The following is a 12,154-nucleotide window of genomic DNA, read 5'->3' as shown; positions in this document are numbered from 1 at the left end:
AAAAAAAAAAAAAATCCTTCATTTGACAAGGCAGGAAAATAAATCATGTTTTCGAAAGTTCAAAAATAAGGGGCTTATAATTACTGAAAAATGAAGTCTGCATGTAAAACTGTAGGTAATTGTGCATTTGATAGGGGAAGAAAATTACAGTATGTGCTTGAATTTTTAATGTGCCTTAGTTGTTCCTACTGTCTACAAGGCACAAAATAAAATGAATGCGACTTAAATTTTGTAAATGAAAATAGTCTACTAACTAAGCATGTCCTTGAAAATGCCATGTAAATGCTCCTGTTCGGTTTAGCCTCGAAATTCCAAGAGGTTCTTCCTAAAACTTAGGTGACCCCCATCCCTGGAGCAAGCACAAACTCCAAGTTAGTGGTGCGCTCTGGGGGATCAACTCATTATATTCAGAGATTCAAAGCAAGCGGCTAAAGACCATTACTATTCACAACCATTCTGTGTGAATGAAGATTCTCTTAACGGTGTGTGACCAAAACAAATGGCAGTATAAACTTGCTGTCAACACGCGTATTTTTTCAATGCCTACCTTGGGGCTCCCCAAAACTCCATAGCTCTTAATGAATTTTGTAGAAGTGTGAAAAGTTTAGGAAGATAGCATGTGTTTATCTTAATGGAATAAACATTGTTTATTACATTACAGTATAAGATAACATTGCATTTTACAAAGTATTATCCAATTTTGGGAAACCATCAGGGTTTAAGTAATTCTCTTCCAAGTGACACTTGCTATCAAATCTTTAAAGTGACTTACGACTTGTCCTGATTGTGGGAGAGGGAAAAGAAGTCGTAAACCAAGCACACTCCGAACACTGTGACGCCCGTCTCCTTCACCAGCATCGCGCAGGTCCCCAGGAGCAAACTGAGCAGCAGGAAGAAGGGCGAAGCCGCAGGAGGGAGGCGGCCCCCAGCGCCATGCTGGTCCAGACTCCTGGAAGACAGGGGGCCAGTCTTGCAGTCTCAGAAGTGTGGGTAACAGAAGACATGTAAAGATAAGATCTAGCACCAGTTTCATTGTACCCTAAGCACGTAAGTAGGTTAGCAAGGATTTCTTCAAAAACATTCACCACAGAATCACTTAAAATTGCTAAGACAGAAAAAAGTAAATGTCTAACAATACTAAACTTGGTACTTACATTATGGTATTTACAAATTATGAAAAAATAGGGAATGTAATAAATGAATGCTAAAAAGCCGTATGAAATTCTACCACAGAGGTATACTTAGGGAGACGGAAAGATGCTTAAGAGAACACTTTGTAAGAAACAATACAAGTTACTAACAACAATCACGGCTCCGGATAGTCACCAGGTCCAAATCCACTCTGCAGGTCAAACAGGGCCAGACAAAGCAGTTACTCTGCTCCCTGGGCTTCGTGTCCCCTGAGTGTGAAACGGGAGTGTCGTACCAAAGAGAGCACTGAATAACGTCTTAGTTTATTCATGTCAAGTCTCACTGTCATCATTAGACTGAAGTGTCTATACAAAACAAAAACGTCGGTGGATATATATGCCAAAATATGACACATTCCTCTCTGATATTTTCATCTTTTTCTTTTCTTTTGTCCAATCCATATCTTAAAACTTGGGCTGGGGATTTAGCTCAGTGGCAAAAGCGCCTGCCTGGCAAGCGCAAGGTCGTGAGTTCAGTTCCCGGTACCGGAGAAAAAACACACAAAAAAAAAAACACACTCACATATCTTAAAACTTACTTCCATGAGCATGTATTAGGCAGAGTTTATTTCTTCTCAGCTTAACTTGCAACAGGACTTTTCAAAAACTTCACAGTGCTACCGAACCTTTCCACTGGATGAAAGAGAACTGGCCCTCAAAACATCCCTGTCCCTTCAGCAGGCGCCTCGCCCGCTGGCTCCCATTCCTCACGTAAAGGCCAGTACTTCTGAGCGTGCGACGTCTTCCTACGGCTGAGCCTTCAAACAATCTCATGAATTACGCACACCTTTTACGCTTTTGTCTGTGGAGTTGGTCTACGCCATAAACGTGTGAAGGGGAGCAGGACGCATACCACCAACCTGTGCTAACATAGCTCACTGCCACACAGCTGTGGATACGCTGCCCAGCTAATCAGGTTCCCACACAACAGCACACAGACGAAGGCCCAGAGAAAAAGTTTAAATTAAAGCAATTAATTCTGGTGCAACACCAGAGTAAAGAAGTAAGTGTTAAATTTGGGCCTAAATTTTAAGATTTCATGACACTGTTCATGTCACTACAGATTTAGTGGGAGGTCACAAAGCCAGGACCTAGGACTAATAATATCCTAAGAAAAGGCTCCACCCTTTGTACCAAATCTTCATGAGCCTTAATTCATTCCCTTGTTTATCCAGGACCTACGCTGTTTTCTACCAGGGTTTCACATCTCAGTGCTGCTGGAGCTTTCCTGCAGTGGACTCTGTTCAGGGCCCATCCTTGGATCCTAGGATGCTTATTTAGCAGCACCCTTGGCCTTGACCCACCAGATGCCAGTAGTAATGGAGACCACTATGAAGCATCCCCAAGCAGGACTTAAATTAACCAAATGGCTTTTATGTTTACTAGTGAACCTGTCCAAACCCTAGGCCACTTGTCTAGAAGTGGGCAACAGACTCATAGTAAATGAACCTCTGTGAGTCACTCATCTCTACTCAAACCTGTAATGGTGGATGAAGCCGGAAAGCCTCAAAGGATAAGACAAGATCACAGCCAAGGACACCTGGATCCATCTCAACTGGATCAAGACTATAGCCTCAGGCATCTCACTCTTAGGTGGATTAATTTAATCCTTATTAAGGATTAATTTAATACCTTACTTGGAGAAGTACTTGAGTAACTCTGCCCTTCTTGAGTACTCCCCTCCCTCCTTCTGATAACCAAATAAATATGGGCCACCCAGAGGAGGTCTTGGTTTTAGCCCTGAAAGAATCTCAAATTCTGTGAAAGGGTTTTGATCCTCCTGGAGCCCTGAAATCATCCCATTCTCCTCTTTTTATTTAGCTTTTGCATACACTCATTTGAGAGATTGAGGATCTGACCAGCCCGCAATAACTAAGCAATATATTAACCCAGTAAGTAGCACCCCTTCAGCTGTGCTAACCAAAACATCTGCAGATGTCAGCAAAAGTTCCAGGAGGGAAAGGGTGAGAACAGGGACCAGGGAAAGGAGGGAGATGTTCCTGATGAAGAACCATGGGTATAGAACAGTGATTCTGAAACAGGCCTATAAGATCAACCTCAGTGAACCAATCTGCAGATCAAGGTTCACAGAACCTTACATAGGCACTGCCCCAGGAAGCAGTGATGTGGCAGAATGCGGACCACACTCTGTGCCCGGATCCCTCTGTCCCTGTCACTCTCCGTTCCCAACTCTCCCCTTTTCCTACGTGGATACCACATAACACAGGTGAGGGTCTGACTGCTTGGGAGTAAAGGCACAGTATAACGGAAAATTGTTTTATTGCTTTTGATTTTCCCAGGGCAAAAAGCATCTGTATTTTGATGAAAGGAGTAGCTCAGAAACACAACTTTCTTTTTAGCCTTGTTGTTTTAAATTCTGGGTTGGTTCAGTGAGGATAATAAAGGAGGAGAAAAGTTAGGACCAAAAAGGTAAGGAGAAATAAAACAGATCTCAGACAAACGGACTAGAGTGCTACAGCCAGTACATTTTGGCTCAGAGCTAAAATTCCAAATTCCATTCTCAACCAGAAACTCTAAGTAAAAGGAATCAGGAAGCAAGAGCACAGGTTCCTAGCACTGGGCAAGTACTTTTTTCTATGATACAGTACAGTTCCAAGGGGGAATGGAAAAGACAAGAGCCCCGCACAGAGTAAGAAAAGGGCTCCCGTCCCTGCAGCTCACCAAGCACGCACACGCCAGGCGTCCCCCTCCTGTCCCCAGCGCTGTCACTCAGCCATACATACCTAGTGTAGGAGAGAAAGGCCAGCAGGAACAGGAGGCACGCCAACACGTCAGCTCTGCCCACAATCCCAGCCACCTACGAGTTAACACAGCAACAAATTTAAACTCAGAAAGCTATTCTCAGAATATCTTGCAGAAACGTTTCTGATTTTAGATGAATGAAAGGTGTAATAAAATAGAAAATGCGCTGTTCTTCAAATTCTCCTTTAGGATGAACCACAGCTGATTAATACATATAGAGTCCAGAAGCAAATGTGTGCACACTTCAGGAGTTTGCTATAGTAACGAATGTCTGGAAGCGAATGGCCACCACTCTGAGCACCACTTATAACTGTACAGGCCAAAGGTAACATACTAATTTCATGATGTCATAATAATTTAGTATTAAAATATTTATACAAGTTTTTATTTTCCTGAAAGGTATGTACATTTTTTTTTGGCAGACTCTGTATATGTAATAATAAGGCAAAGAAAAAAAACAGGAAGGACAAATTTTCATGCTTTACCTTCTACTCTGTAGAAAGACAACTCACACCATCAAAGTTTATTCATTTATTGACTTCTCACAAAAGCCTTTAAGAGCTGGGGCTGCAACTCAGTGACAGAACCCTTGCCTACAGCACACAGGGCCTCAGGTTCAAGCCCTAGCACCACACACGCACACAAAATCTTTTCAACAAACACTGGGTGTCAGACAGTAGCATCACACTGATAATGGAACAGAGAATATTTACAGAACAGAAGAAAAACAGTAGGTGAGCAATTATACTTTTAACAAGAAACAGAATGAGTGCGAGCTCATGATTACTACACAAGTGTACATGAGTGTGTACGTACATAACTGCCACCGCAAGGGCTTAAAAGCAGCATACCCCTGTGGTAAAGAGCCATCTGGCACCGGCCACAGCCATTCTCCCCTAAAGAAACACCCAGCTCCTTAGGAAAGAGGCTAAGTACAGGCCTGAGCTTGGGAAGAGGCCAGAGGAGCTAAGATCATCTTCCCATGTCAAAAAAATCAGAAAGTACTGAAAAAAAACGACAGTCAAAAGGTCACAGCAGCCAACAACAGTGCGCTTTCACTGAGCACAGCTAAGGTGACTTTAATACTGAAATAAATGAGAGTCATAATGTATTATAAACCACTGGAAAGACAGAAACCCATACATCCACATGGATCACACGCGGAGGGTGAATGAAGGACATCTATGCAAGTATACAACGGCAAACGAGGGATGAGAAAGAAGGCCAGTTCTTCCCTCATTAAAAAGGCAGCAAAACAGTGCGCAAGGACTGCGGGAGTTAGAAACCATTTTGCCTCCAAAAGAGTAAAGGCAGAGCAAGGGACATCAAAAATGGAGCTCAGTGTAGCTTAGTGGGAGAGCACTTGCCCAGCAGTGCAAGGTCCTGGGTTAGAGCCCCAGCACTTGAAAACCAATGCTAAACCTAACGCATAAAAATTTTTTTTGAGGTAGAAGATATTTGCAAGGCTTTAGAATATTTCCTTATCAACTATTTATTCTCTAGGAAAATTTTTAAAGTACACTGGAGAAAATGTGTTGCAGTGCATTATACATTCCTTGAGGAATCAAAATTAAAGTCATCATCTCTGAGAAAATTAAAGTTACTATTTACGCATTATTCTAGCTAAGGATTATATAGCCTAAATATAATCATGGGAAAGGTCAGATAAACTCAACAGTCTATAAAATATAAACATATCACACATTTAAAAGCTATAAAATATAATCTTACATTAATATTTTATAATATAACATTTTATTCCACCTTAATTTATTCTGGTTTATATTACATCACTCCTAATTACATTACAGCTTATAATCACAATATTGTATATATTAAATGCTACAGAAGTATTATACTGTGGTACCTCAGTTCACAACATTCATTCATTAGTATGGTGGGTACTAAATTTTACACATTTTATATATTTACATATTATGTATCACATACTTACATATTATATCTATATTATTTTATTTACATAGTAATTTATAGAATTTACATAATTATTTACAGAATTTAATACACCATAGTACTAAATATATATATAAATTTGCATATATGCTGACTATATATGTTATAAATTATATATTATATATTCACATAATATATATTTATATAATTGCACACTATACATTTATGTGTTGCAATCATAAATATAAATACCTTATATTATATATAATTTAACATAAAGTCTAAATTATATTAAAATATGTGAATTATAGAAAGACAGCAAAGATTCGCTGCTATTCCAAACTAAAGAAGACTAAAAAAAAACGCAGTGATGCTCTCTGTTTCACAGGACTGAATCGTTAATGTGTAGTGAGATACAGAATATGCAGCCCACTCCCAAATGCTTGTGTTTTTACACAGAAAGAGAAAGAGGAAGAACGACATGTTCCAAAATGTTCAAAATTAGTGAGTTTGAGAAAGAACAGTCATTCTGTGTATTTTTAAAGTCTGAAATTATTTTAAAGATGTGTTACTTCAGCAGGGCCTGAACTGGAAGTAGGGTGTGAGACAGACCACTCTTTGTAAGTCTTTGTATTAGCTTGCTATGTAAGATATACATGCATTTCCCATCATTAAAATCAAAGGAAAGCTGTAAAGAAAAAAGGGATGAGTTTTTCAAATGCTTCCAAGAGGAGGCCCCAAAAGAGCTGGATGAGATACGGCTCCAAGGGAAGGTTATCATTTGGGGCAGAGAAATCAGCAGCACCCCAATCACACAGAACCCATGATCCCCAGTGCACTGGAGAATCAATCAACAACAGTAGAAAATAATTTCCTGAGAAACAGACGCGCACACATCTTCCCACAGCCAGCAGGCTTCACAGCAGTGAGGGCATAGTGCCCGTCCCAAGCACAAATCCCCGGAGCAGACGACCAAGGCTTCCCGGCAGGCTCCTCTGCCATCTAACTGGGACTTTGTCATCCCTTATCTCCTAGATCTGGTTTTGGTGTGACTGTGATGGTTGTCTCTAAAGCAAGGACACAAACAAGAGCCCTTCTGGAGAATGCTCGTGCGACTGCTTTCTTCCTTTCCCTTTCAAAGAGGGTGGAGCTCACAACAGTGACACAAGTGTTCCTGTGTGGCTTATTAAAACCATCTTTACATGCTAAAATGACATCCACGATATCTTAATTTCACTTATTAGACAGTCTAACGTAACAGTTAAGAATCTTACTAAAAAATAATCCAAGAATGTTTATGCATACTGACAGCAAGTCACATACTGAAAAGAATTCTGGTCCAACACCAAGAAAAAGCAGGACCTGGCCAGTGGATCACACAGGCAGCCCAGAGCTGAAAGCTTTTATTAATGTGGCGCTGGGGACCACACACTGCTCACCAACTGGTTAGTCTCCAAGGAATCTGAGGGCCAGCCAGGGAGGCTCTGACAGCGGGGATCACAGCAGTGTGCACACACACATAGCTCAGACTCAAGGTCTGTCGAGCGACCATCGCACACAGGTCCCAGTAAAGGCCAGACCTGCTCAGTCGGTGCCTCAGCCTCCTTGAGCCTGCAGCTCAGCATCTCAGCATCACAGCAAGGCCTGCGAAGGTTAAATGGAGGACATAGCAAGCCCACCACGGAGTCTTGGGATAAAGCCTAGAACCTGGGCCCAGAGCTGCGCTCATCACAGCACAACTGCTCTGCCGAGGGCAAGACACACAAGCTGACACTGAGTGTAGCAAGGGGGATGAGGCAATCACAAGCCGGGCAAGCATAACTAATGCACCGAAGGCATCCGAAAGCCCTGCTTCTCAAGCTGCAGCCAGTCTGAAGACACAGCAGCAGTACATGCAGGCTGGATGCATCAAGACAGGAAGAATGGTGTGCTCCTTAGAAGAGAAGCCCAGGGGAGGCGCTGAAATGCCAGCGGTAACCAGCAGGCACCCTTGCCAGTCCAAACCACTAAGCGCGCCCTGTATCCCGGCTGAGCTAAGGCCTTCGGGATGACGGTTTGGGTGTCCGTCACCGTCTGCTATGTGGCTAGAGCAGCCACTGCCTCTGATTCCTTCGGTCCACGGCACCACGATTAGCAATTGTGTTTTATCCTACTTAACACAAATGTTCCAAATGCCCCGTTGGCCAGGCACCGTGCCAACTGGAGGGACTTTAATGTCCAATGGAGTCAGGAGAGGTATTAATATGCTACTAAGAAGTCACATGCACAAGCTGGGGAGGCTGGATGGGAGGACTGGCTTTGCAATCTGAGGCTTAAAGCACAGAGAGTGAGGATTTCAGGAAGCTCAAAATGGGGACTGCGGTGTCTACGCCAGGAGAGGAATCAGAATGCACTCCAAGCCGGAGGACAGAAGAGTGGCAAGGACAGAGGTCTGATGATACACAGTGTTTCTGGAAGGCGCTGCTGACAGTAACAAAGAACACGGAGCCTAGAAAAGAAAGGGGCGGCAAGCGGACCAACCGGAACCCACAACACCGAGGACAGCCGGTCCCGGAGCGCAGTGCAATCAGCAAGGCTAGCAACGTGTCTGAAGTGTCTCAAGCAGCGAGGACCAAGCAGCTGGGCTCCGGAGAACTCCACCAGCAGAAGACCCACCCCAGACCCCACGTCCAGAGGCCGAGATCAGCTCCAACCCAGCACAATTCCCATGACAAATGTGGCTGGAGTACACAGCACATTTCTGGGATCAGACAGGGACGCTATCACAGAACTGAAATCACCAGAGGTATTTCACTGCTTTTAGTCTCCCTTGTGTCTGACTGGCTGTCCTTTTCCTGTCTGGTTGGATGCCACATTGTTTTGTCTTGTGTTTTGTGGTTATTTTTGGTTTTGCATTTTTTTTTCTTTTCTCTCCTCTCCTTCTTGAGTCTACTTTTTTCTTCTTTCCTTCCTTTTTCTTTCTTTCCTTCTTTCCTTCCTTCTTTTCTGTTCCCATTCTTTTTCTTCCTTTTTTTTTTACTGTTTAGGTTTTTTACCTATCTTTTTCATTTTCTTCTATTGACCTTTCTCTCTTTCCTCAAGTATTTTTTGCATTTAAACTTTCAGGTGAGTAAAGATCATCTCTTCCCTTTCTGATTGCTCCTTCACATTCTATTTCATTCTTTATCTCCTGTGTTCTCCAGTTTCCCAAAACTTGGGTGATGTGATCGTCCTTTGACCTCTACCTTTGACTCTACTATATGTGACCTCACTAATCACTTTATCCTGTCCCAGACCCATCTTAAACCTCCACTCTTAAGCCTCTTAACCTCCCATCTTAAGCCTCCCACAAAAGGGTAAAATCACTCCACTAAGGGAAAAATTACTACATACAAGACCATGGTATATGCCATTATATAACTTTATAGTTTGCTCCGGTAGTTGGAGGTAGCAGGTTAATGGTTACCATAGTTTGTCAGTAGCTAAGCTGTACTTGAAACTATTGTATTACTAACTGTACTATTTTAGCCAGGATGTCATACATGTTATAATCAGTTTTTCTCCCCTGTAGGTTAACACTGTGATTCTATGGGGTCACTACCATCACCACAAGCCAGTATCACAGGATTGAGTGCTGAGCCAAATAGTAACTTTGCATCCTTTACAAACTGGGCAGGCAGATTCTTGGGATAGCTATAAAAAATCACATACATGCAGAGGACAACCCTGAAGAACAGACATCCCCTGCAGAAGTCTCAATACTACTAATAAAGTTATCTATAATAAGATGTCGGCAAGCATCAACATGGAAAACAAAATAAAATTTAAAAAAGAGAAAATAGACAGTGACAAGACACAGAAGCAAAATGCAACCCCAGACCCCCAGCCCATCCAGGACAAGTCAAGAGCACAATGAGATAGAAGAAATTGAAAGTCACACACTGCAACTTTCTGAAATGATACCAACAGAAGTAAAGTGCAGAAAAGGCTATAGAGAAAATAATCTCTCAGGTACAAAGAAATGATGCTTAAAATCAAAGACATCAAGAAGATACAGATAAAAGAATAGATAAGCTTAGAAAAATGATGGAAACAAAAACTACTCAACATAGGAAAGAAATGGAATCCATGAAACAGATCCACACAGAAATCAAAGCAATTAAAACCTCCATTGAAAGTATATGCAACAGACTGAATAGAGGAGAGGACAGAATGTCCTTCACAATAACATCCAAAAAAATGAAATACTTCCAAATCCATCTAACAAGGGAAGTAAAAGATCTATACAGTGAAAATTACAGTATTCTGAAAAAGAAGATTGAAGAAGATATCAGAAAATGGAAAGATATTCCTTGCTCATAGATAGGAAGAACCAACATAGTGAAAATGGCCATACTCCCAAACTTCTTGTACAGATTTAATGCAATCCCAATCAAAATACCGTTAGCATACCTCATGGAACTAGAGAAAACATTCCTAAAATTCATTTGGAACCAGAAGAGACCTGGATTAGCCAAAGCACTTCTGGACAACAAAGGCAATGCAGAGGGCGTCACAATCCCAGACCTGAAATTATACTAAAAAGTTACTGTGATAAAATCAACAAGGTATTGGCAAGAAAACAGACTTGTGAATCAGTGGAACACAAGAGAAGATGCAGACACGACCCTAAACACACTAAGCCACCTTATCTTTGACAAAAGGGCCAAACATGTTCACTAGAAGAAAGATAGCCTCTTTAATAAATTATGATAGAAAAACTGGCTCTCTGCATGCTGAGAACTAAAACTAGACCCATGTCTATCACCATGTACTAAATTAAAGTCAGAAAAAGAAAGAAAGAAATTAAAGTCAAAATGGATCAAAGATCTAAATATTAAAACAGAAACACTGAATCTACTGAAAGAGAAAATAGGCAGAGATCTTGAAGACATAGATGTAGGCAGAGAGTTCATGAACAAAACCCAAACTGCAAGGGAAATACTCCAAAGAATCAACAACTGGGATCTCACTTTATTAAAAAGTTTTTACACATCAAAAGAAATCACCAATAGAGTGAAAAGACAACTCACAGAGTAGAAAAAAATTTAGCCAACAGTCCCTCAGACAAAGGACTCATATCTAGAATATGTAGTACATATGAAGTATTGAGGGCTGTGCATATAGCTCAGTGGCACAGCACCTGCCTGGCAAGCACAAGGTCCTGAGTTCAGTTCCCAGTACCAAAAAAAAAACCTGAAAAACATCAGACCCCCCCAAATTTAAAGACCCAATCCAAAAATGGGCATCTGAGATGAATACACACTTCTCAGATGAAAAACTACAGACAGCAAATAAATACATGAAAAAATGTTCAATATCACTGGTCATTTGAGAGATGCAAAAAAAACACTGAGATTTCATCTCACTCCAGAAAAAGTGGCTGCCATCAAGAAATCAACCCATAACAAATGCTGGAGGGGCTGGGGCAAAAGGAAGCCTTCTCCACTGTTGGTGGGAATGTAGACTGGTACAACCACAGTGGAAATCAGTGTGGAGAGTCCTCAAAAAAACTAGGACTAGAGATCCCATTTGATCCAGCTATTCCCCTTCTGGGTATTTTCCCAGAAAAATTAAAAATATCACCACAGTGATATACATGCACCTAAGTTAACAGCAGCACAATTTGTAATAGCTAAACTTTGGAAACAACCCAAATGCCCATCTACAGAGGAATAGATAAAAAGATGTGTTATTTTATGCAATGGAGTACTACTCAGCTATAAAGAGGGATAAACTTGAGACTTATACGTCAATGGATGCAACTTAAGAACATACTCATAAGTGAAAAAAATCAGTCTCACATATATGAACATCGTATTTCCTCCCTAGCATAAGAAGTTGAAAGAGTAAAACAAGAGACAAAATGTACAATAGATATTGAGAAATTGGAAGAAACTGTTCAAAAGGAAAAAGAAACTGGGATGGGGGAAAGAAGAAAAGAAAGAAAAGTAAAAGATATATATATATATATATATATATATATATATATATATATATACACATATGTTAAAATAGATAGCTATACTAATTTCTATTAGTTCATTGAAAAAGGTTTGTGCTTATATTGTCTGATCAATTTTTCATGCTTATATCATAACTACTTTGAAGATAACAATAAACAATATACTATTTGTTACTCTCTTTGTTTGAAATTTTGTACCATTTTTAGTGTTTTTTCTCTAAAATAAAAAAGAAAAGAAAGGGGCACTGGAAGCAGAGATGGAATGTTAAATTTGCACCAGCTGGACTCGGCTCAATGACAGTGC

General features: G+C 40.9%; 1 protein-coding gene across 1 annotated transcript in view; it reads right to left on the bottom strand.

Moving 5' to 3' along the window:
• The window catches only part of Tmtc1 (transmembrane and tetratricopeptide repeat containing 1), a 253,886-nt gene that overhangs the window by 210,761 nt on the left and 30,971 nt on the right, over positions 1-12,154 (bottom strand). Inside the window, exons 5-6 of the mRNA XM_013505922.1 lie at positions 3,935-4,008; positions 773-949 (exon numbers count right to left, since the gene is read on the bottom strand). Of these exons, the coding sequence (XP_013361376.1) occupies positions 773-949; positions 3,935-4,008 (251 nt within the window). The remainder of the gene's footprint in view (positions 1-772; positions 950-3,934; positions 4,009-12,154) is intronic.

This window comes from Chinchilla lanigera, unplaced genomic scaffold, assembly GCF_000276665.1.
Source record: "Chinchilla lanigera isolate Chin_1 unplaced genomic scaffold, ChiLan1.0 scaffold00104, whole genome shotgun sequence".
Taxonomy (NCBI): Eukaryota; Metazoa; Chordata; class Mammalia; order Rodentia; family Chinchillidae; genus Chinchilla; species Chinchilla lanigera.
This window is presented reverse-complemented; position numbering and strand designations above follow the sequence as displayed.